A 21,057-nucleotide genomic window follows, 5' to 3' on the forward strand; every position below is an offset into this window, starting at 1 on the left:
TCCTGAGGGTTCCCATACCTTCAACACACCCAAACAACTGTGAGTGCATGAAAGTTCTCGAAAAAAAAAACTGACATAGAAACCAGAGAGTTTTAGTTGCTGACACGACAGAGACTCCAGTCTTCAGAGTGACTTTACACAGGGTAGAAGGCTTTATAAATAACACTGTTACTGTGCTCCACAGCTGTCCTTTTCCCTACTACTGCCCAGCCAACAGCTCTGTTCTGAAGTCCTGTGAAGGGGGTTCCATGCCTGTCAACACCAGTGGGCTCAGAGGATCCAAAAACAGCTGCTGTAGAGTGTGTGAGGGCGGCACTTATCGTCCTCATCTCTCTGCTGTTCTTCAGTGTATCCAGTGTCCAAGTGGATTCTTCTGCCCCCCAGGTTCTTTAGTCATTGTTTCCAATATAGAAATCCAGTACATCAGTTATTCTTTCAGTAATTACACTGCATGTCATTTTAATTGTATTTTTCATAGGCACTGAGCACCATAAAAGTAATCCCTGCCCTGTGGGACATGTTTGTCCCACGGGATCCAGTGAACCAACACCCTGCCCCCCAGGTTCCTTTGGAAACCTCACTCATGGTCAGAACACGAGTGGCTGTTTCCCATGTCCAGCAGGAACCTTTAACCACTTGCCTGCTCAGAAGGCATGTTTTCCCTGTGGCAGTTCCTCCACCTCGCCAGCAGGTTAGCCCTTATAGGTTTTTCTTGTACATGTCGAACCAGCGGCATTAAAACCACATCTGAACCAAAAAGCTCTTGTGCTCTACATCCTCAAATTCTGCTCGTCTTTCATCTCCTTCTTCTCATTCCCTTGTCCTCTAAATCAGGGCTGACCAACCTCTGTTCTGCCGACTGGTATCAATTATTTGGTACTGGGCTGCAGTGGGCCATAGTAAAAGAATTAATAATGAAACTGAAAAGGATCTTGATATTTTCATTTTAGTACTCAAAGACATTTTAGCAAATTTTTAAACTAGTACGTCTTTCAAAAATTGTACTCAAGTAAAAGTACTGTTATTTTGAATAATAATACTCAAGTAGAAGTAAAAAGTAGTCATCCAAATAGTTACTTGAGTAAGAGTAAGTACTTGGTGAAAAAAACTACTCTAGTACTGAGTAACTGTTGAGTAACATCTGATTTGATGAGCATTCAATCAGATAGACAAAACTATAAAGAGGAGAGTTTATCCCATAAATAAAATAATAACATAAAACTAATTAAATACCTTAAAATAAAATAAAGTAATCTTTATGTGAATTCAAGTACTTCAATCGTTAATATCCAGCACTTCTCTAAGTCAACTTCTTCTTCCCTTATTCTTCTCCTCGTTCTCCTCCCCACTGCTGTTTTCAGGGCACGTTCAGAAGATGACCTTCCTCCATCTAAGCTCCTCCTCTGCTGTTACTCCAGCCATGTCTCCATCGAGAGCATCCTTTGTTCAGTTCATTCACCTCCTCTCCTGGTGTCTAAACCTGTTGTTTTTCTGAGTCACTTTCCTGTTAGTTCTCCCACGGCTGTGTTTTTTGTCTTTAGTAGTCTTTGTGTTTTGTCCCATTTTTCCCCCCAGGTTCTTCTTCCTGTGTCTGCATCGGTAAAAACCGTTCATTCCAACACTCAGATGGTTCGTGCGTGTGCAGAACTGGTTTCATCTTCTACAATGATCTGGATTTCAAAAGCTCAACCTCCGACAGTGAACTGGACTGTCAGCCCGAGGTCAGTGGCAGAATGAACATCAGGGTGTGTCTAACATTCTCAGTCGTGTATTTATGAATATAGCTAAACAGAAGACTCTGGGATGAATTTGCTAATCCCTCGAACCAGTCTAATTATTAGTGATGATTAAAAAAAAAGTTGTATCTTTGAAGTCTGCGTGTGTGTGTTCCAGGTGAATCCACGCTGTGCCACAGGACAAGTACGTCTGGCAGCATCCAGAGAGTGTGTGACACCCTCCATGTACTCCTGCAATGTCACCTGTGGACCACAGGGAGGAACTCTGGATGTGGAGATGGGAATGTGAGTTTCTTGAATACTTTCCCGGCCACTTATCGAGAAGAGTCAAAAACTAAATAAACATTATGGAGGCAACACTAAAGATTTAAAAATAGTTAATAAATAATGTATGGATTTCGACCACTTAACTCAGGATTTATTTTATAATCTCAGATTATATCCTATTTTAAATTACAGAGGTCCTCAACTTACATTAGAGTTTCGTTCATACAGAATTTTTCAGCGCAAATCGGAACTCACGTACTGCACATAAGTGCCAAGGTCACACGTTTTAACAGCGTAGATCAAAATGATGGAAGACCTCTTTATACATTTATGGGAGATGATGAAGTTCTGGCCTCAAAACATCAGCACGTGACACTAAAAGGCACCTAAATATATCAATATGTACCGACACTGAAACTCAAAACAAGAGCTATGCTAGAGTGGCTTATCATCAATGGAACGAAACAAAAATCGGCCAGTAGGTTGCAGTATTGTGCTTTTGATATCCTCATTCATGTAAAACACAATACAATTAAAGAAATGAAATACATCAAAGTTTTGTAACTGACACTCATTACACTCATATAACCTAAACAGAAGAGATGACGTAAACCGGAAACTGCCATAGGTCAAGGACGTTGTAAACCAAAATACTATGCGTAATGTTATGTGATATTATATAATAACATGTAACAATAACATATTCTCTCATTATTAAATTTAAACCTGCAACGAACGCCTCGGGTTCTTTGCAGCTCGGTGTTTGTTGGCAGAACAACAACAGCACCTTCAGTTTTGTTCTTCTTCGGTGTTATATTTCAGAGCTGACCTTTCTTTGTTGTTTGTTTTTCTTTGTTTTAACCATGCCTTCAGCCCTTCCTGACTTTCTGAGGAGAACCACTTGAATATGCTCTCTTTCTTTTTGTCTTATCTAACCAACCGTGACACCTCAGCTGCCAGTGTGAACAGTACGTGTCAGCTGAGGAGATCTGCGGTACGTCCTGCCTCTCTCAGCTGCCTCAGCTCTCAGCACAGCTTTCAGCAGATGGACACCTGCTGCTCAGCTTGAAAGAAAGCAGCAGAACGGTCTGGGTAGAGGTGAGGCATGGGCAGGAAAGGCTTTTTGACAAACTGAAGGTTATCTGCACCTTGGCTCATGCAATTTTCATTTGCCTTGTATTTAATGATGAATTATATCAGCTCTGTTTGAGGACAAGAGTGAGAAATTTTAGAAAATTGCTCGAGGTGAGAAAAAAAAAATTGAACTGATAAAACTGTTCACAATGTTGCATATCACTAACTTTGAACTGATAAAACCCGCAGGCTGTTCACAATGTTGCATATCACTAACTGATTAGCTACAAAAATGTTGGGGGGGGAGAATTTTATCAAGGTTAGTCTCAGCAGGACACTTGGAAATGTCTAGAATGTGAAGTATCTTTGCAATGCAGTGAAATACAACTAGATAAGTAACAAACTCCACTTTCCACACCAAGTTTTTGTGTCAGAGGATGATCACATTCCCTATGGGTGTATCTTTGGCACTGTAAATACTTTGTAAACATGTTGCTGTCCATAAAATAACATTCGAAACCACAGAACGGTAGACTGTCCATCTCCAGGCGTGAGAAGTGTCTGAGGCCAGTTATTACAGCCTCAATAGAGTCCCAATAAAATATCATGAATGTTCTGCAGCTCAGAATGACCATCTGTGGTAGAAAAATATCAAAATAGGAACATTAGTTTCTGGACATTAGAATGTTAGGTCTGGCATTAGTTATTACACAATTCTAACGAATCCATCAATTTCAAATATTTTGTGATTTTGTTTTTCTGTGTTTGTGAAATTAGTTCCAGTCACATTCATCAATTTACTTGCAGACATTAAAGGATGTCTTAGGTCCAGATATCCATGCTAAGAATTTTGGAAAAATCCATTTGGTCCAGTTTGGTTCTGACGGCTTGTTTGGATGGATTCCCACACAAATTGATCTGATTAATCAGCTTCTCACAGGTGACCATGATTGATGTGTGTCAACATTTTAAGATCCTATTTGTTGAAGAGTTCTGTTAGGCAACTGGACTGTCTCGCCTCTCGTCCAAGAGGCAGTTCTAACTGGTGGAGGGAAGTACAGCAAATATATACATATACTCTAGGTGTGACAATGAATAAAGCTACTTCAGCTCCCCCGTTGGGTGGGCCGTTGGGGTCAACTGGGGAAGTGTAAACAGTCATTAGGAGTCTAATGGGTCGTTGCAACCCTCATCAGAATGGTTTCGGTCACATGCTTCTTTGGTGTGTGAAACTGAGGTGAATCTTTTGGGTATTGTTCCTAAGAGAGCCTTATATGTAGGTGATAGGTTGTCATGGAAGCCATTTTTGTCAACCTGGAAAAACCATCACTCAATAGAGGAGGTGGACTAAGACACAACCTACATCACCTACATATAAGGCTCTCTTAGGAACAGTACCCAAAACATTCACCTCAGTTTCACACATCAAAGACGCATGTGACCTTTCTGATGAGGCTCGCAACAACCCATCCGACTCCTAACGACTATTTACAAATTCCCCAGTTGACCCCAACGGCCCACCCAACAGGGAGGAGCAGAAGTAGCTTTAATCTTTCACACCCAGAGTATATATTTGCTGTACTCCCCTCCACCATCTTCTTTGAGAAAATCACGTCCAGTTGCCTAACAGAATTCCTCAACCTTGACCTGGATGACTGAGAATCTTCATAGACATCCTATTTGTTGTTCTAATGAAATGATGGTTCATATTCTTTACCCAGAAGCACCAGTGCCTCACAATGCACACCTTAGAAAGAGGAAAGATACTGATGAAGACGATGGAGACCAGAACGTTCTCCCTCGAATCCCCAACCCAATTGTTTGTCTTACTTCCAATGACATGCTGATTTTCCAGCTCACCATCAATCACACTGGTACTGCTCTATAATGACACAACTTGAGGTTTGACCTTTGGCTCTTTATTCACTTTATTTGTTCTAATTGTACTACTCCACTCCTAAGACCGGCGTTTGAGCCACTTCCCAGTGTATCAGAAAGACCACCTGTTCAACAGCAACCCCAGCTGGGACTTTGGTGCCTTCAGACATTTACAGATCCTTATGAAGCAGACACACTTCAACTCCAGCAGGTAGAGTCAAATCTGCATCCTGACTCATGGCTCAGTGCGTCTTTAATGGCTTGAATGGTCTGCGTTAACAGTTCCCATTTTGACAGGTTTGCCCATGTGTTCACCGACACGGGCAAGTATGTGTTTGTGGACAGTGCTGTCCCAGACTGGAGTATGGTGGTAGTGGTCAGCGGGGAGGGCACAGAGTGTGATCCCAGGGCTGCTGTGTTCCAACCCATGACCCCAGTCCAGTTGGTCAGACACGGGATTGTAAAGAAGCACAGACTGAACCTTCTGCCTGACTGGGGAGTGATACTGGGTGTGTATTCCTAACGATCAGAGCGGAAGTCTTTATTGTTTGTTCACATTTTATTACTACAGAATTGCAGCGATTTACCATATATAAAAGAGGTCTAGAGCAGTGGGTATGTGACCCCTACAGGGTCTGCAGAGATACTTAAAAGGGTTGTAATTTTATTTTTTAATGTATGAATCGTCTTTAGTGGTTTGTTTCCAGAATTCAGAGGGATGCCTTTTACACCAGGTCTCAAACTGATTCTTTGTCTTGTCTAAGGAAACTTAAAAAAAGGAAAAAGAAAGAAAATAAAATCCTACCTCCAAATCGAACTTCGATTTGAATTCCTTGTATGTTTGTTTATCATGCATAGACAACAGACAGTGTTGATATTTGAATTAGTAATAGTCGAAAATGTATGTTTGTAAATCTTGAACATGTTTATATTGCAAAAAAAATGTAATGTTCTACAGGAATTCTGATTCTGCTGCTGGTTCTGGTGGTGGTTCTCACCACCACAGTGCTGGTGCTGCGTCCCCACAAAGCCAAGCTGGTGTCTCAGTGGAGAATAAAACCAAAGTGGCGGAGTCTTGGGGAGCCTTTTTGTGTGGTGCAGTGTGTCTGCAATGGCGACAGGTGTGTTAGTGTGAATGATGATAGTGAACAGTGGTTCCATGATACTATAGTGATATTCTACAGCACAGTATTGATTTTTATAATTGACAATTATCAGTCAAATATTTATAGTGTTGGTTCATTTTAGTTTGTTTTTATTTCTTATTTAGTGATTACAAATGTAGATCTCTCTGTTCCATTTTTAGTAACTTGATGATAAGCATGGAACAGCGTTGTGTGTTTACCTCCTGCAGAACCATGAAACGCTTTGGCTTTTTATCTTATTTCTTATTATTTCAGCATCGCTGCTTCAAACACAGGAGCTGTACTTGGATGTAGGGGTGAAGGTGAGGGGTTAGAAGCTGAGGAACCTGCAATTTTCAAAGGTAAATCCGTTCTGAGGCTGAATTTAAAAAAAAAACACATTGAATGTAGAGCTACAGGGTTTGATTGTTGTTGTAACCGATTAATCTATAGACATCTTTTCCCTTTTGAAGTACCAGTAGAAACTACAGAAAGTATATAATTAAAAAAATCGATATGGAAATCATAATGCAGGGAACTTTTAATCAAATTTCCTAATTGATATGAGTCAATTGATCGTTTCAGCTCTAGTTGAATAAAAAAAATATGAACCTTATCTTCAGGAAGAGATCCTCATTGACTCAATGCATAACTACAGTATAACAGTAGGGTAATAGTCTTAGACTGGTTGTCAACCAGTCACAAAAGTATGAAATGCTTCAACAAAAACAGATCTTTTTTTTTTAGGGCTCGTTGTCTGAGCGGCTCCCCCGCTGGTGTGTAATCTGTTTGGAATAACTCTTGGTACAGCTCTCACTCATGGCTCATGGCTGAATCTGTGCAGTTTGATAGGGTGTAAAAATGTCTATTGGTCTAATCATTACAGAGTCTTCATCCATGACCAGCTGCATTTAAGAGCCTATCTCCCATCTGATTGATGCCGATGAAAATAATGGCTAATATCACACTCTGATGACTCAAGCTGTTATCTGCACTTTAATGCATTTTTATTTCTAGTCATTATCCTCCATTGAGCGGTCATTTCCACATTGACATTAAGCTACAAATTTTATCAGGCTCCACTTAAGGACGTTTTAACCTCAGATGCGTTCATTCATTAATCACCAGGGCAGCGTATCATGTCCTTACACTGATTTACAAAATAGCCACAATGTTATACAATCACTTGAAAGACCCGCTCCTTTTCAGGCAACGTGCCAGGGCTCTGTGTTTTGGAGGAGTTTAATGTGAAAACGCTGTATGACAAACTAGAGGATCAGAACCTCCACATAGCCTCGCAACTGGCCCGGCACCGCAAAGATGTGCAGGAGTTCTACAGAAACATCTGCAACCAAACTGAGACACTCAAGGTCAGACTTTGGTCTAATGTCCAGAAGAACCAGAACATGAGAATGTATATACCGTAGTAAAAACGTTGTATTTTCAGAACTTACTGGAGAACATGGATCACAAAAAACTGAGTCTGCTTAAAGAGCTGCTGGTCCATAATAAACTGAAGAAAAAATCGTCCAGCCACAGTGACGAGGACAGAGACACGCAAGGTAAAGATGAAACCTGATGTTAGATGAGGAGGAGGAGAATCTGTTTTACAGTATTTTCCCATGATTGATGTTCAAAAAGTCTTAGAAAATGTTATTTTTGCTCTGATCTGTTTATTTTTTATGGTTGACAAAGGTTGAGTGCTTTTTTTCAGTGTTGCCCATCATTAGCTACAACAACACACTGACTAATTAAAAGATCAAACGCTTCAACAAACACGACATTGTTCCCCCCTGAACACTGATGTGTTTTTCAATTTATTTCTTTGTTTAAATTTGCTCCAAAATGATCGGTGCATGAAACCGACAACCTGTCCGTCCGTCCATCCACCCAGCAGCTGAGGCCTCCACAGCTTTACTGGAAACTGTTCTCAGATCTGTGGAAGCCCTTCTCTGCAGACTGACAGAAGAACCCTGGCAGAACCAGGACATGACCGGGCTGCCGTGCGTTCACACTGTTCCACCTGACGCCACACAGGTATAAGGACGTGTAGTTTCTAGCATATATTAAAAACATATTTTAGGGCTGTCCATATTTTAACGCATTTCAACACATGGGCAGAATGAGGAGACAGCTTAGCTGTCTACAGTACCTGCTGTTGTTTGTCTTTCTGTTCCAGCAAAATACAGAACATTTCATATTTAAGTTTTTTTAATAACCTTTATTAATCATGAATAATTGTCATTAATCGCAATTACTTAAATTCAAAAGTGTTATCATGTGACAATGACAAATGTGTATAATCTTCTGTTTGAGCTTCAGTTTTTACCGATGAATATGAACAAGACAGAAGCAGTTCTGCCCTACCCTGGTAAGAAAGATGTCAGATTTGCTGCACTCAAAGACAGAATTCTTGGTGTGACACTCTCTTGTAATGATCCTCTGTGCTGAAGACCATTTGCAGAACAACGCGCCTTCTCTAAGTGATCATGACCTCTCCAAGCTGATCACAATATCTCCCCTGTTCAAAACCCTGCAAGACATCCAGCAGTCTTTGCAGACCCTGTCCACAGCTAGGTCCACTCAGCACGTCCACACCGGTACATAAAGACAATTACAAACTGGATGCAACCATGCGTGCTAACCTTGAGGTCTTAAACGAACAATCTCCTATCTGTCTCATTATCTGCAGTGTATTCTGCCCAGAAGATTCACGATGGGCAACTAATCCCCACTGCACTCGACAGCCTCTCACCTCACCATGCAGCTGTTTTCCTGTTTGGTTGTCAGGTGATGCAGTTACTTGAAAATTGCTCCCTGTTTCCCTCTGTGCTTTTGCTGCTGGCAAAGTCAATACCGGTTTCGTCATCCGCCTGTAATGAGGCTATGCTGGCACACTGCTCAGGGGACTTTTATTTTGATGAGACCAATCAAATCCTTTATCTGTCAGAGGCAAAGCTGCAGCATGTGGGACATTTTATTGCCATTATCCTGCAATCCATGGCTCACATAGCATCAGGTAATGGTGGTGTGTTCATTTACAATACTGTAAATCCCATTTTGTGTCCACCTTTCCAATTATCTATAAACAGTTCTGTGCTGGGGCTTTGGCTTCATACACATGTGTCCATTGTTCTTCCTTCAGGATCCAAACCCCAGGCCTTCATGCACGCTCTTCATGAAGCCGTCTCGGCCCTCGGCCTGGCTTCGTTCAATTTGTCTTTCCATTTAAACGCAGCAAAGGTAATCATATGTCTGAACAACAAACAAACAACAAAATCACCTGTTTCTGCTCAGGTAGGATTGAAAATATTTTTTATAATCCTATTTGATTCAGTCACCTACAAACCCGGCCGGTGGGTTAGTCAGAGACTTTCTCAACCTCAGACTTCCCTGTGAGGCACGGTTCACTGAACACCTGTTAGCACACAGGTTGGTGAGAAACGTTATCTCTGACTCTGTAGTTCAGAATGATCCATTCATATTGAATTATAAAAACATTTGTTTTTCCATTAATAGACTTGAGAAGTACAAATACTTCAAGATGGAGCAGCTCATCACTCGTCCTTCAGACAAGAACACAGTGACTGGTAAGAGCATTTTTGTCTTGTTACGTGCACCAGTGAATACAGCACCTACGACTAAATAAATAAACAACTGAATAAATACAGTTGCATAATTTTTCACAGAAGCACAACTCTATACAGTCGATATAAAATTTGGAACTGTTTCCTCTTAGAATGTTAACAGTTAATTAATTATAACAATATGATAATGGATTCACCTACGAATAAAATAAATAAACTGTCTGATTAGAATTTTTTTATATGCATTTGTTTAAATACTCAGAGTTATGTGCTTTTCTCCATTTTCCTGTTTCTCTTTTCTTTTCTGTTCTGGTTCATGTAAGAGCTGCAGCAGTCTTAGCCCCGCCCCAATGCTGATGCTTGATGACACCTGTCACAATCCAGTGCTGATCAATGCTGATATTCAGAGCTTGCAAGCAACAAAATAAAATAATAAAAATAACAACAATACTGCTACTACTAATATTATTAAATAAATAAAAACAGCATTTAAGCCAAAGAAAGTAACCATCAGCATAAATTAAATAATGATTTATGGAATATTCATAGTATGTCATTTTGGTGTATAGGTTCATTCAAACACTCACACAGAAACTTTCCTTTTCTAATGCATAAAAAACGTTTATATCTGCAGGTCCAACACCAAGAGGGACACCGATGAAGGTACAGGACTTTTTAGGCATCAAATGATGAAAATGTTACAGCCATGTTACGTTAAGTGTGGAATGTGTTAATGTTAATGTAACATTCCCTCTGTCCTAGATATCCTGCATAGAGGAAGAAATGGACCACTTGAATGAGTCTTTCCTGCAGCTAAGCATGCAGCTACAGAGCAGAGCTCAGGCGAGCAGATGGGAGAATGAGAGGGAGACGAGTGCCGAGAAGCATTCGGAGGTAATTATAGAATATTACACATTGCATAATCCAAAAAGTAATTTGCGTGCTAACTGTCTTGTGAAGAGCTTTGAAATGGTCTCTGGTATTTTATTTGCTACAAATCCTCACACATCGAGATGTATCATTACACCTCTTTCACTAATCACAAGCCTTTCATACAGAAAATGACATGCATTTATGCACTTACAGTTAAATAGTGCTAATCATTCAGGTATCTGTCCTAGGAATTAACATTTCTCCTCTTCAGCTTAAAAGACATGTTTGGTATGTACAAATATACACTGTACCACCCCACATCTGCAAACCTCTTCAATGCATTGCATGGAAATACAAGCTCAATATTGAACTTGTAGTTGAAACTATTACCTTTACAGAGCTCGCTGCCTTTAGACGTACCAAGCCTGAGTCGTGATGGTACAGTCCTACTGGAACTGAAGAGACAGTATGTAACACAGCGCCTCCATGAGCTGCAAACCACATTAGGCCTGATCAATCACTCAGGACCACTGGATGGCAGCAAGTCAAATGACTGGACAAGCTGTAAGCAAACCGACAACAGCGTCACAGCCCAGCATGTTCAAATGGACAGTTATTCTGACATGAATGACTGCAGTCCCCCAAATGCTCAGCAGGAGGATGGCATTCCAGCCAACCGCAGCCAGAGCCAAGAGACTGAACAACAAATTGAGTCAGTCTTGATAAACAGCCCGGAGACATTACTGAACGGTCAGACGCCGGGATGCCAGGATGAAATATCAGGATCAGAAAACTATCACATGGCACCATTGCCTTATACCTAAAACAACACACGGCCTGTGGGACCTTAACATGCACAAAGTTTTTTTAAACTAAGTCTACACTAGGTTTCATTAGATGGCCTAAAGCTTGGTCATATTCTCCGTGTGTATCGTTGCATACCTAATATATGCACATACACATATACAGTACATATATATATACATATACCTATATACAGACACACACATACATATATACACACGTGTTTGATACTGTTCGCAATTGCTCAGAAACAGTTTTTTGTGGCTGAGTATTTTGTCCTTTTCTCATTAGGCCTAAAATAGCCACATTTTGTGCCCTACGTGGACATCCCAGTTTATTAAAAAGTTCCGTTCTGTTTGTCAGGAAATGATCCCTACACTGCTTTATAATTATATATGACAGCAGACAAAAATCATTTCCGACAAGCAGCCGGTGACAGAAGACATGCTGTCGTGGTGTCGGAGCAGATCCTCAGTCAGGAATTAACTGTGGTCTAAAAGCAGGCGTCTGCTCATTACCATGTTCTAATTAAGACAATAAACTTCAGCTGACTGAACACGAGGTGACACTGCGCCTGTGTTTGTGTCCTACTCAGAACATCTTCTCCCTAGTGTAAAGGTTAAGGCACCCATGTGGTCATGAATATTTAAGGTTATGTAAAAAAGCCCACTACAACAATTCTCTTGCCTCTTTTGCTCTGCCTTCCTCTCCTGCCGGCCTTTTTGTCTTTTTTTTAATTTCATTCTGTTCAGTAGAATGGAAGAATAAACAGGTTGAGCTAAATGTAGCTGCAAAGTAGTTGAGCTTGTTGGATCCTACAGAACAGATGGAGATGATATACAGTGTATGCAGCTGCTGCACCTCTCTGGTTTGATTGCTCTTGTCTGACAAACAATGTTCTGGTGCCTATAATAGAAAGTGAGTATTACTGTATGCGTGCGGCCACGAGCCATATCAAAAGGTCAGATGGAACAAGTCTTGACTGACTATCAGTGTTAACTAAGGAGTCGGTGCCAAGTGGCCCAGGCTGGAGCTGGCTGTGTGCCCATTCGTGTCTGTGGGTTTTGACTGCACATAAGGGAGGTGTGCCGGGTCACATGGTCCATCATTTAGATTAGCCTGGATTAGATTGAAATGTGCTACTGAACTTGAGTGCCTATGTGTCTAGGAGAAGTATCCAAGGTCATGTGACCTCAAGTTAAGCTGCTCTAATTTGACGACACATTATGATGATTTACAGTGGCTCAGCAACAAAAACATTTAGCAAAATTCTAAAAACAAATATTTTCTGGTCATTGTAAACCGTGTGTGGTTAGTAAAGAGTTAGTAAAGGCAACATCCGGTGAAATATTCTATTTAATGTGTTGTGTGTTGTTTTGAACCAGTAATTTCCAAAGTGGGGGCAGTCCCCTCCAGGTGGCACAGAGATACTTTGTGTTAATGTAGCAAAGGAAATTCATTTCAAATTCAATATTTTCTTTATGTGTCCCCCAGTGTGGAAATGCACTCATTTGTAATTGTATTTCTTTCATGGTACTTTTGTAGGAGTTACAGTGTTTTAATAAAGTTCAGTGAAGCGTTAGCTGCAGATGTGTTTCTTAACTTTGTAATTTGGTTTTTAAATATCTTCTACATATTTCTTACAGTTCCTTTTTACTGCTCTTTCAGGGGCAGTTGTAGCCCCCTCACCCCCCCACCCCCCACGACCCCCCACACACACACACACAACCATTGAAATGTTTCTTACTTCTGTTTGTGTTAACATATGATCTGTAAACAATTTTAAGCTCTGCAGTTTGAAGTATCTTCTTTTAACCCGGGCAACATAATTACAGCATGCTGCTCGTCCTCACGTCTGTTCCTCCTGACACCCCCACACTCTGTGTCCAAACAATCCTGCTGTGTGTGTGTAATTTCTTTTGTAATTGCCGAACCTAATGTGTTTTCACTGTGCATAAGGACAGAAAATTGCAGGCTGCATGGACGCGGTCCACACCAATTGATAGATGCTCCGAGGGACGTTCTGTACACATCATACTGTACGGCAGCAACCGGGACATTTGCATGTCAATTACCAACATGTTTCATCCACGCCTGTACAGCTGCGGTAATCACGCTCTAATCTAGAAATACTTCCCAATCCTCTCAACAGCACATCCCTCACACACACACGGCATGTCAATACAATCATATCTACAGCTCAACAATATGATTATGAAAACCAGTCACTCCCTGTTCACGGTTTTACCAAGTATATCAGGTCTTAGTATAATCTGATCCAATCTGAACTATAACTGATCAACTGTATCCTGCAGTGATGAAAAACACACAACATCAAAGTTTCTTCTCATCATTTTTCTTTCTTTTTTTAAAATTTTATGACAAGTAAACAACACTTGAAGCAGTGATAACACGCAGCTCAACATAGAGCTTGCTTCCTGAACCTGTGGGCTGTGCCTTGGCAGTCCTACTCTACCGTCACCATGGCACTGTATTTCTGTTGCCATGGTTGCCTTACCTACCTCCAGGATGTGGTTGATCCAGGCCTGCCATATTTAGCCCGCTCCTCAGCAAGCACCTAAACTGAAGAAAAAATCGTCCAGCCACAGTGACGAGGACAGAGACACGCAAGGTAAAGATGAAACCTGATGTTAGATGAGGAGGAGGAGAATCTGTTTTACAGTATTTTCCCATGATTGATGTTCAAAAAGTCTTAGAAAATGTTATTTTTGCTCTGATCTGTTTATTTTTTATGGTTGACAAAGGTTGAGTGCTTTTTTTCAGTGTTGCCCATCATTAGCTACAACAACACACTGACTAATTAAAAGATCAAACGCTTCAACAAACACGACATTGTTCCCCCCTGAACACTGATGTGTTTTTCAATTTATTTCTTTGTTTAAATTTGCTCCAAAATGATCGGTGCATGAAACCGACAACCTGTCCGTCCGTCCATCCACCCAGCAGCTGAGGCCTCCACAGCTTTACTGGAAACTGTTCTCAGATCTGTGGAAGCCCTTCTCTGCAGACTGACAGAAGAACCCTGGCAGAACCAGGACATGACCGGGCTGCCGTGCGTTCACACTGTTCCACCTGACGCCACACAGGTATAAGGACGTGTAGTTTCTAGCATATATTAAAAACATATTTTAGGGCTGTCCATATTTTAACGCATTTCAACACATGGGCAGAATGAGGAGACAGCTTAGCTGTCTACAGTACCTGCTGTTGTTTGTCTTTCTGTTCCAGCAAAATACAGAACATTTCATATTTAAGTTTTTTTAATAACCTTTATTAATCATGAATAATTGTCATTAATCGCAATTACTTAAATTCAAAAGTGTTATCATGTGACAATGACAAATGTGTATAATCTTCTGTTTGAGCTTCAGTTTTTACCGATGAATATGAACAAGACAGAAGCTGTTCTGCCCTACCCTGGTAAGAAAGATGTCAGATTTGCTGCACTCAAAGACAGAATTCTTGGTGTGACACTCTCTTGTAATGATCCTCTGTGCTGAAGACCATTTGCAGAACAACGCGCCTTCTCTAAGTGATCATGACCTCTCCAAGCTGATCACAATATCTCCCCTGTTCAAAACCCTGCAAGACATCCAGCAGTCTTTGCAGACCCTGTCCACAGCTAGGTCCACTCAGCACGTCCACACCGGTACATAAAGACAATTACAAACTGGATGCAACCATGCGTGCTAACCTTGAGGTCTTAAACGAACAATCTCCTATCTGTCTCATTATCTGCAGTGTATTCTGCCCAGAAGATTCACGATGGGCAACTAATCCCCACTGCACTCGACAGCCTCTCACCTCACCATGCAGCTGTTTTCCTGTTTGGTTGTCAGGTGATGCAGTTACTTGAAAATTGCTCCCTGTTTCCCTCTGTGCTTTTGCTGCTGGCAAAGTCAATACCGGTTTCGTCATCCGCCTGTAATGAGGCTATGCTGGCACACTGCTCAGGGGACTTTTATTTTGATGAGACCAATCAAATCCTTTATCTGTCAGAGGCAAAGCTGCAGCATGTGGGACATTTTATTGCCATTATCCTGCAATCCATGGCTCACATAGCATCAGGTAATGGTGGTGTGTTCATTTACAATACTGTAAATCCCATTTTGTGTCCACCTTTCCAATTATCTATAAACAGTTCTGTGCTGGGGCTTTGGCTTCATACACATGTGTCCATTGTTCTTCCTTCAGGATCCAAACCCCAGGCCTTCATGCACGCTCTTCATGAAGCCGTCTCGGCCCTCGGCCTGGCTTCGTTCAATTTGTCTTTCCATTTAAACGCAGCAAAGGTAATCATATGTCTGAACAACAAACAAACAACAAAATCACCTGTTTCTGCTCAGGTAGGATTGAAAATATTTTTTATAATCCTATTTGATTCAGTCACCTACAAACCCGGCCGGTGGGTTAGTCAGAGACTTTCTCAACCTCAGACTTCCCTGTGAGGCACGGTTCACTGAACACCTGTTAGCACACAGGTTGGTGAGAAACGTTATCTCTGACTCTGTAGTTCAGAATGATCCATTCATATTGAATTATAAAAACATTTGTTTTTCCATTAATAGACTTGAGAAGTACAAATACTTCAAGATGGAGCAGCTCATCACTCGTCCTTCAGACAAGAACACAGTGACTGGTAAGAGCATTTTTGTCTTGTTACGTGCACCAGTGAATACAGCACCTACGACTAAATAAATAAACAACTGAATAAATACAGTTGCATAATTTTTCACAGAAGCACAACTCTATACAGTCGATATAAAATTTGGAACTGTTTCCTCTTAGAATGTTAACAGTTAATTAATTATAACAATATGATAATGGATTCACCTACGAATAAAATAAATAAACTGTCTGATTAGAATTTTTTTATATGCATTTGTTTAAATACTCAGAGTTATGTGCTTTTCTCCATTTTCCTGTTTCTGTTTTCTTTTCTGTTCTGGTTCATGTAAGAGCTGCAGCAGTCTTAGCCCCGCCCCAATGCTGATGCTTGATGACACCTGTCACAATCCAGTGCTGATCAATGCTGATATTCAGAGCTTGCAAGCAACAAAATAAAATAATAAAAATAACAACAATACTGCTACTACTAATATTATTAAATAAATAAAAACAGCATTTAAGCCAAAGAAAGTAACCATCAGCATAAATTAAATAATGATTTATGGAATATTCATAGTATGTCATTTTGGTGTATAGGTTCATTCAAACACTCACACAGAAACTTTCCTTTTCTAATGCATAAAAAACGTTTATATCTGCAGGTCCAACACCAAGAGGGACACCGATGAAGGTACAGGACTTTTTAGGCATCAAATGATGAAAATGTTACAGCCATGTTACGTTAAGTGTGGAATGTGTTAATGTTAATGTAACATTCCCTCTGTCCTAGATATCCTGCATAGAGGAAGAAATGGACCACTTGAATGAGTCTTTCCTGCAGCTAAGCATGCAGCTACAGAGCAGAGCTCAGGCGAGCAGATGGGAGAATGAGAGGGAGACGAGTGCCGAGAAGCATTCGGAGGTAATTATAGAATATTACACATTGCATAATCCAAAAAGTAATTTGCGTGCTAACTGTCTTGTGAAGAGCTTTGAAATGGTCTCTGGTATTTTATTTGCTACAAATCCTCACACATCGAGATGTATCATTACACCTCTTTCACTAATCACAAGCCTTTCATACAGAAAATGACATGCATTTATGCACTTACAGTTAAATAGTGCTAATCATTCAGGTATCTGTCCTAGGAATTAACATTTCTCCTCTTCAGCTTAAAAGACATGTTTGGTATGTACAAATTTACACTGTACCACCCCACATCTGCAAACCTCTTCAATGCATTGCATGGAAATACAAGCTCAATATTGAACTTGTAGTTGAAACTATTACCTTTACAGAGCTCGCTGCCTTTAGACGTACCAAGCCTGAGTCGTGATGGTACAGTCCTACTGGAACTGAAGAGACAGTATGTAACACAGCGCCTCCATGAGCTGCAAACCACATTAGGCCTGATCAATCACTCAGGACCACTGGATGGCAGCAAGTCAAATGACTGGACAAGCTGTAAGCAAACCGACAACAGCGTCACAGCCCAGCATGTTCAAATGGACAGTTATTCTGACATGAATGACTGCAGTCCCCCAAATGCTCAGCAGGAGGATGGCATTCCAGCCAACCGCAGCCAGAGCCAAGAGACTGAACAACAAATTGAGTCAGTCTTGATAAACAGCCCGGAGACATTACTGAACGGTCAGACGCCGGGATGCCAGGATGAAATATCAGGATCAGAAAACTATCACATGGCACCATTGCCTTATACCTAAAACAACACACGGCCTGTGGGACCTTAACATGCACAAAGTTTTTTTAAACTAAGTCTACACTAGGTTTCATTAGATGGCCTAAAGCTTGGTCATATTCTCCGTGTGTATCGTTGCATACCTAATATATGCACATACACATATACAGTACATATATATATACATATACCTATATACAGACACACACATACATATATACACACGTGTTTGATACTGTTCGCAATTGCTCAGAAACAGTTTTTTGTGGCTGAGTATTTTGTCCTTTTCTCATTAGGCCTAAAATAGCCACATTTTGTGCCCTACGTGGACATCCCAGTTTATTAAAAAGTTCCGTTCTGTTTGTCAGGAAATGATCCCTACACTGCTTTATAATTATATATGACAGCAGACAAAAATCATTTCCGACAAGCAGCCGGTGACAGAAGACATGCTGTCGTGGTGTCGGAGCAGATCCTCAGTCAGGAATTAACTGTGGTCTAAAAGCAGGCGTCTGCTCATTACCATGTTCTAATTAAGACAATAAACTTCAGCTGACTGAACACGAGGTGACACTGCGCCTGTGTTTGTGTCCTACTCAGAACATCTTCTCCCTAGTGTAAAGGTTAAGGCACCCATGTGGTCATGAATATTTAAGGTTATGTAAAAAAGCCCACTACAACAATTCTCTTGCCTCTTTTGCTCTGCCTTCCTCTCCTGCCGGCCTTTTTGTCTTTTTTTTAATTTCATTCTGTTCAGTAGAATGGAAGAATAAACAGGTTGAGCTAAATGTAGCTGCAAAGTAGTTGAGCTTGTTGGATCCTACAGAACAGATGGAGATGATATACAGTGTATGCAGCTGCTGCACCTCTCTGGTTTGATTGCTCTTGTCTGACAAACAATGTTCTGGTGCCTATAATAGAAAGTGAGTATTACTGTATGCGTGCGGCCACGAGCCATATCAAAAGGTCAGATGGAACAAGTCTTGACTGACTATCAGTGTTAACTAAGGAGTCGGTGCCAAGTGGCCCAGGCTGGAGCTGGCTGTGTGCCCATTCGTGTCTGTGGGTTTTGACTGCACATAAGGGAGGTGTGCCGGGTCACATGGTCCATCATTTAGATTAGCCTGGATTAGATTGAAATGTGCTACTGAACTTGAGTGCCTATGTGTCTAGGAGAAGTATCCAAGGTCATGTGACCTCAAGTTAAGCTGCTCTAATTTGACGACACATTATGATGATTTACAGTGGCTCAGCAACAAAAACATTTAGCAAAATTCTAAAAACAAATATTTTCTGGTCATTGTAAACCGTGTGTGGTTAGTAAAGAGTTAGTAAAGGCAACATCCGGTGAAATATTCTATTTAATGTGTTGTGTGTTGTTTTGAACCAGTAATTTCCAAAGTGGGGGCAGTCCCCTCCAGGTGGCACAGAGATACTTTGTGTTAATGTAGCAAAGGAAATTCATTTCAAATTCAATATTTTCTTTATGTGTCCCCCAGTGTGGAAATGCACTCATTTGTAATTGTATTTCTTTCATGGTACTTTTGTAGGAGTTACAGTGTTTTAATAAAGTTCAGTGAAGCGTTAGCTGCAGATGTGTTTCTTAACTTTGTAATTTGGTTTTTAAATATCTTCTACATATTTCTTACAGTTCCTTTTTACTGCTCTTTCAGGGGCAGTTGTAGCCCCCTCACCCCCTCACCCCCCACGACCCCCCACACACACACACACAACCATTGAAATGTTTCTTACTTCTGTTTGTGTTAACATATGATCTGTAAACAATTTTAAGCTCTGCAGTTTGAAGTATCTTTTTTTAACCCGGGCAACATAATTACAGCATGCTGCTCGTCCTCACGTCTGTTCCTCCTGACACCCCCACACTCTGTGTCCAAACACTTCTGCTGTGTGTGTGTAATTTCTTTTGTAATTGCCGAACCTAATGTGTTTTCACTGTGCATAAGGACAGAAAATTGCAGGCTGCATGGACGCGGTCCACACCAATTGATAGATGCTCCGAGGGACGTTCTGTACACATCATACTGTACGGCAGCAACCGGGACATTTGCATGTCAATTACCAACATGTTTCATCCACGCCTGTACAGCTGCGGTAATCACGCTCTAATCTAGAAATACTTCCCAATCCTCTCAACAGCACATCCCTCACACACACACGGCATGTCAATACAATCATATCTACAGCTCAACAATATGATTATGAAAACCAGTCACTCCCTGTTCACGGTTTTACCAAGTATATCAGGTCTTAGTATAATCTGATCCAATCTGAACTATAACTGATCAACTGTATCCTGCAGTGATGAAAAACACACAACATCAAAGTTTCTTCTCATCATTTTTCTTTCTTTTTTTAAAATTTTATGACAAGTAAACAACACTTGAAGCAGTGATAACACGCAGCTCAACATAGAGCTTGCTTCCTGAACCTGTGGGCTGTGCCTTGGCAGTCCTACTCTACCGTCACCATGGCACTGTATTTCTGTTGCCATGGTTGCCTTACCTACCTCCAGGATGTGGTTGATCCAGGCCTGCCATATTTAGCCCGCTCCTCAGAAAGCACCCCCCGCCCGTTGAAGTAGACATTATCAGGAGGATAAGATCCGCCACCTCCTCACTGCTCCTACAGAGTAATCTCCAACTGGAACCTGGGGCAGGACTGGAAATGCACGTTGGTTTGTTAGTGGTTTTTATTGCACAGCAGTACAGAAAAATATGTGAAATGTATTTTTTCAAGATTAGTAAAAAAACAAAAAACATTTTGCACAAATTTAATAATTTTAAAAATATAAATTCAGAATGAAATCCCAGTCAAATTGCACATCTTTCTGATTCCTGTAAGTCTAAGGCTGTAAGTCTCCCCTGCCCCCTAACTTTTCAGTGTACGTCTAATGATATACAGGAAGTTGCTTGCTGAGTATCTATCGATCAGGAAAAGGAACAGAGATATGGGCACCCAGTGGATTCCGTTGATTGGCCATTATAAAACCTTTCAGCCTCAGGAAAGGAGCAAATCAAGCAGGTCTGAGGTTCACGCTGAGAAGCAGAGCAGGTTTTTACAGCAGTGGAGCGTCTACTCCATCAATTAAAATGTAATTGTGCTCAGCCACTTCATATTAGTGTCATTTTTCATATAGAATAAATCAAAATGAAATCAAAATGTAAATAGAGAGTGAAGACAATACAGACAGGAGATGTTTCTGTGTGTCTGAAAATAGACAGGAAAGGGAGGGACCTCTGACCGTACCACTGATCCTCACAGGATGAGGGATCATTAGTTCAGTCTCCTGCACAGCTTCAATCACGCGATCAACCACACACACACACACACACACACACGCGCCTGTGTGTGTAGGACGCTGCTC

At 40.9% G+C, this 21,057-nt stretch overlaps 5 protein-coding genes across 6 annotated transcripts in view; all 5 read left to right on the forward strand.

Annotated features, from left to right (window-relative positions):
• LOC107988473 (multiple epidermal growth factor-like domains protein 6) overlaps nt 1-238 on the forward strand; it is a 5,451-nt gene extending 5,213 nt beyond the window's left edge. Inside the window, exon 9 of the mRNA XM_025055254.1 lies at nt 185-238. Within this exon, the coding sequence (XP_024911022.1) occupies nt 185-238 (54 nt within the window). The remainder of the gene's footprint in view (nt 1-184) is intronic.
• LOC112486973 (cell death abnormality protein 1-like) lies at nt 15-3,272 on the forward strand. The gene is made up of 5 exons (XM_025055255.1): nt 15-384; nt 479-691; nt 1,576-1,721; nt 1,894-2,021; nt 2,957-3,272. Exons 1-5 carry the CDS (start codon nt 249-251, stop codon nt 3,270-3,272), a joined length of 939 nt encoding a protein of 312 aa, XP_024911023.1. The 5' UTR covers nt 15-248.
• Nucleotides 3,273-3,311: 39 nt separating this feature from the next.
• On the forward strand, nt 3,312-8,444 carry LOC103378425 (uncharacterized). 2 transcript variants are annotated; one of them, XM_025055167.1, is made up of 9 exons: nt 3,312-4,017; nt 4,799-4,951; nt 5,040-5,166; nt 5,253-5,464; nt 5,914-6,076; nt 6,356-6,441; nt 7,289-7,449; nt 7,527-7,641; nt 7,977-8,444. In XM_025055167.1, the coding sequence occupies exons 2-9, from the start codon at nt 4,918-4,920 to the stop codon at nt 8,120-8,122; spliced, it is 1,044 nt and encodes a 347-aa protein (XP_024910935.1). In that variant the 5' UTR covers nt 3,312-4,017; nt 4,799-4,917; the 3' UTR covers nt 8,123-8,444. The 2 variants fall into 2 exon arrangements, with proteins under 2 accessions (XP_024910935.1, XP_024910934.1); XM_025055166.1 differs by lacking the exon at nt 3,312-4,017 and having other exon boundaries at nt 4,240-4,951.
• On the forward strand, nt 8,439-13,030 carry LOC112486961 (uncharacterized). The gene is made up of 7 exons (XM_025055164.1): nt 8,439-8,679; nt 8,772-9,098; nt 9,225-9,322; nt 9,417-9,669; nt 10,301-10,329; nt 10,429-10,560; nt 10,938-13,030. Exons 1-7 carry the CDS (start codon nt 8,514-8,516, stop codon nt 11,361-11,363), a joined length of 1,431 nt encoding a protein of 476 aa, XP_024910932.1. The 5' UTR covers nt 8,439-8,513; the 3' UTR covers nt 11,364-13,030.
• Nucleotides 13,031-13,946: 916 nt separating this feature from the next.
• LOC103378427 (uncharacterized) lies at nt 13,947-19,364 on the forward strand. Its single transcript, XM_025055354.1, has 9 exons — nt 13,947-14,450; nt 14,736-14,784; nt 14,867-15,013; nt 15,106-15,432; nt 15,559-15,656; nt 15,751-16,003; nt 16,635-16,663; nt 16,763-16,894; nt 17,272-19,364. Exons 1-9 carry the CDS (start codon nt 14,403-14,405, stop codon nt 17,695-17,697), a joined length of 1,509 nt encoding a protein of 502 aa, XP_024911122.1. The 5' UTR covers nt 13,947-14,402; the 3' UTR covers nt 17,698-19,364.
• Nucleotides 19,365-21,057: the final 1,693 nt, after the last annotated feature.

The sequence above is a fragment of the Cynoglossus semilaevis genome, chromosome 4 (assembly GCF_000523025.1).
Source record: "Cynoglossus semilaevis isolate Cse_v1.0 chromosome 4, Cse_v1.0, whole genome shotgun sequence".
Lineage (NCBI taxonomy): Eukaryota > Metazoa > Chordata > Actinopteri > Pleuronectiformes > Cynoglossidae > Cynoglossus > Cynoglossus semilaevis.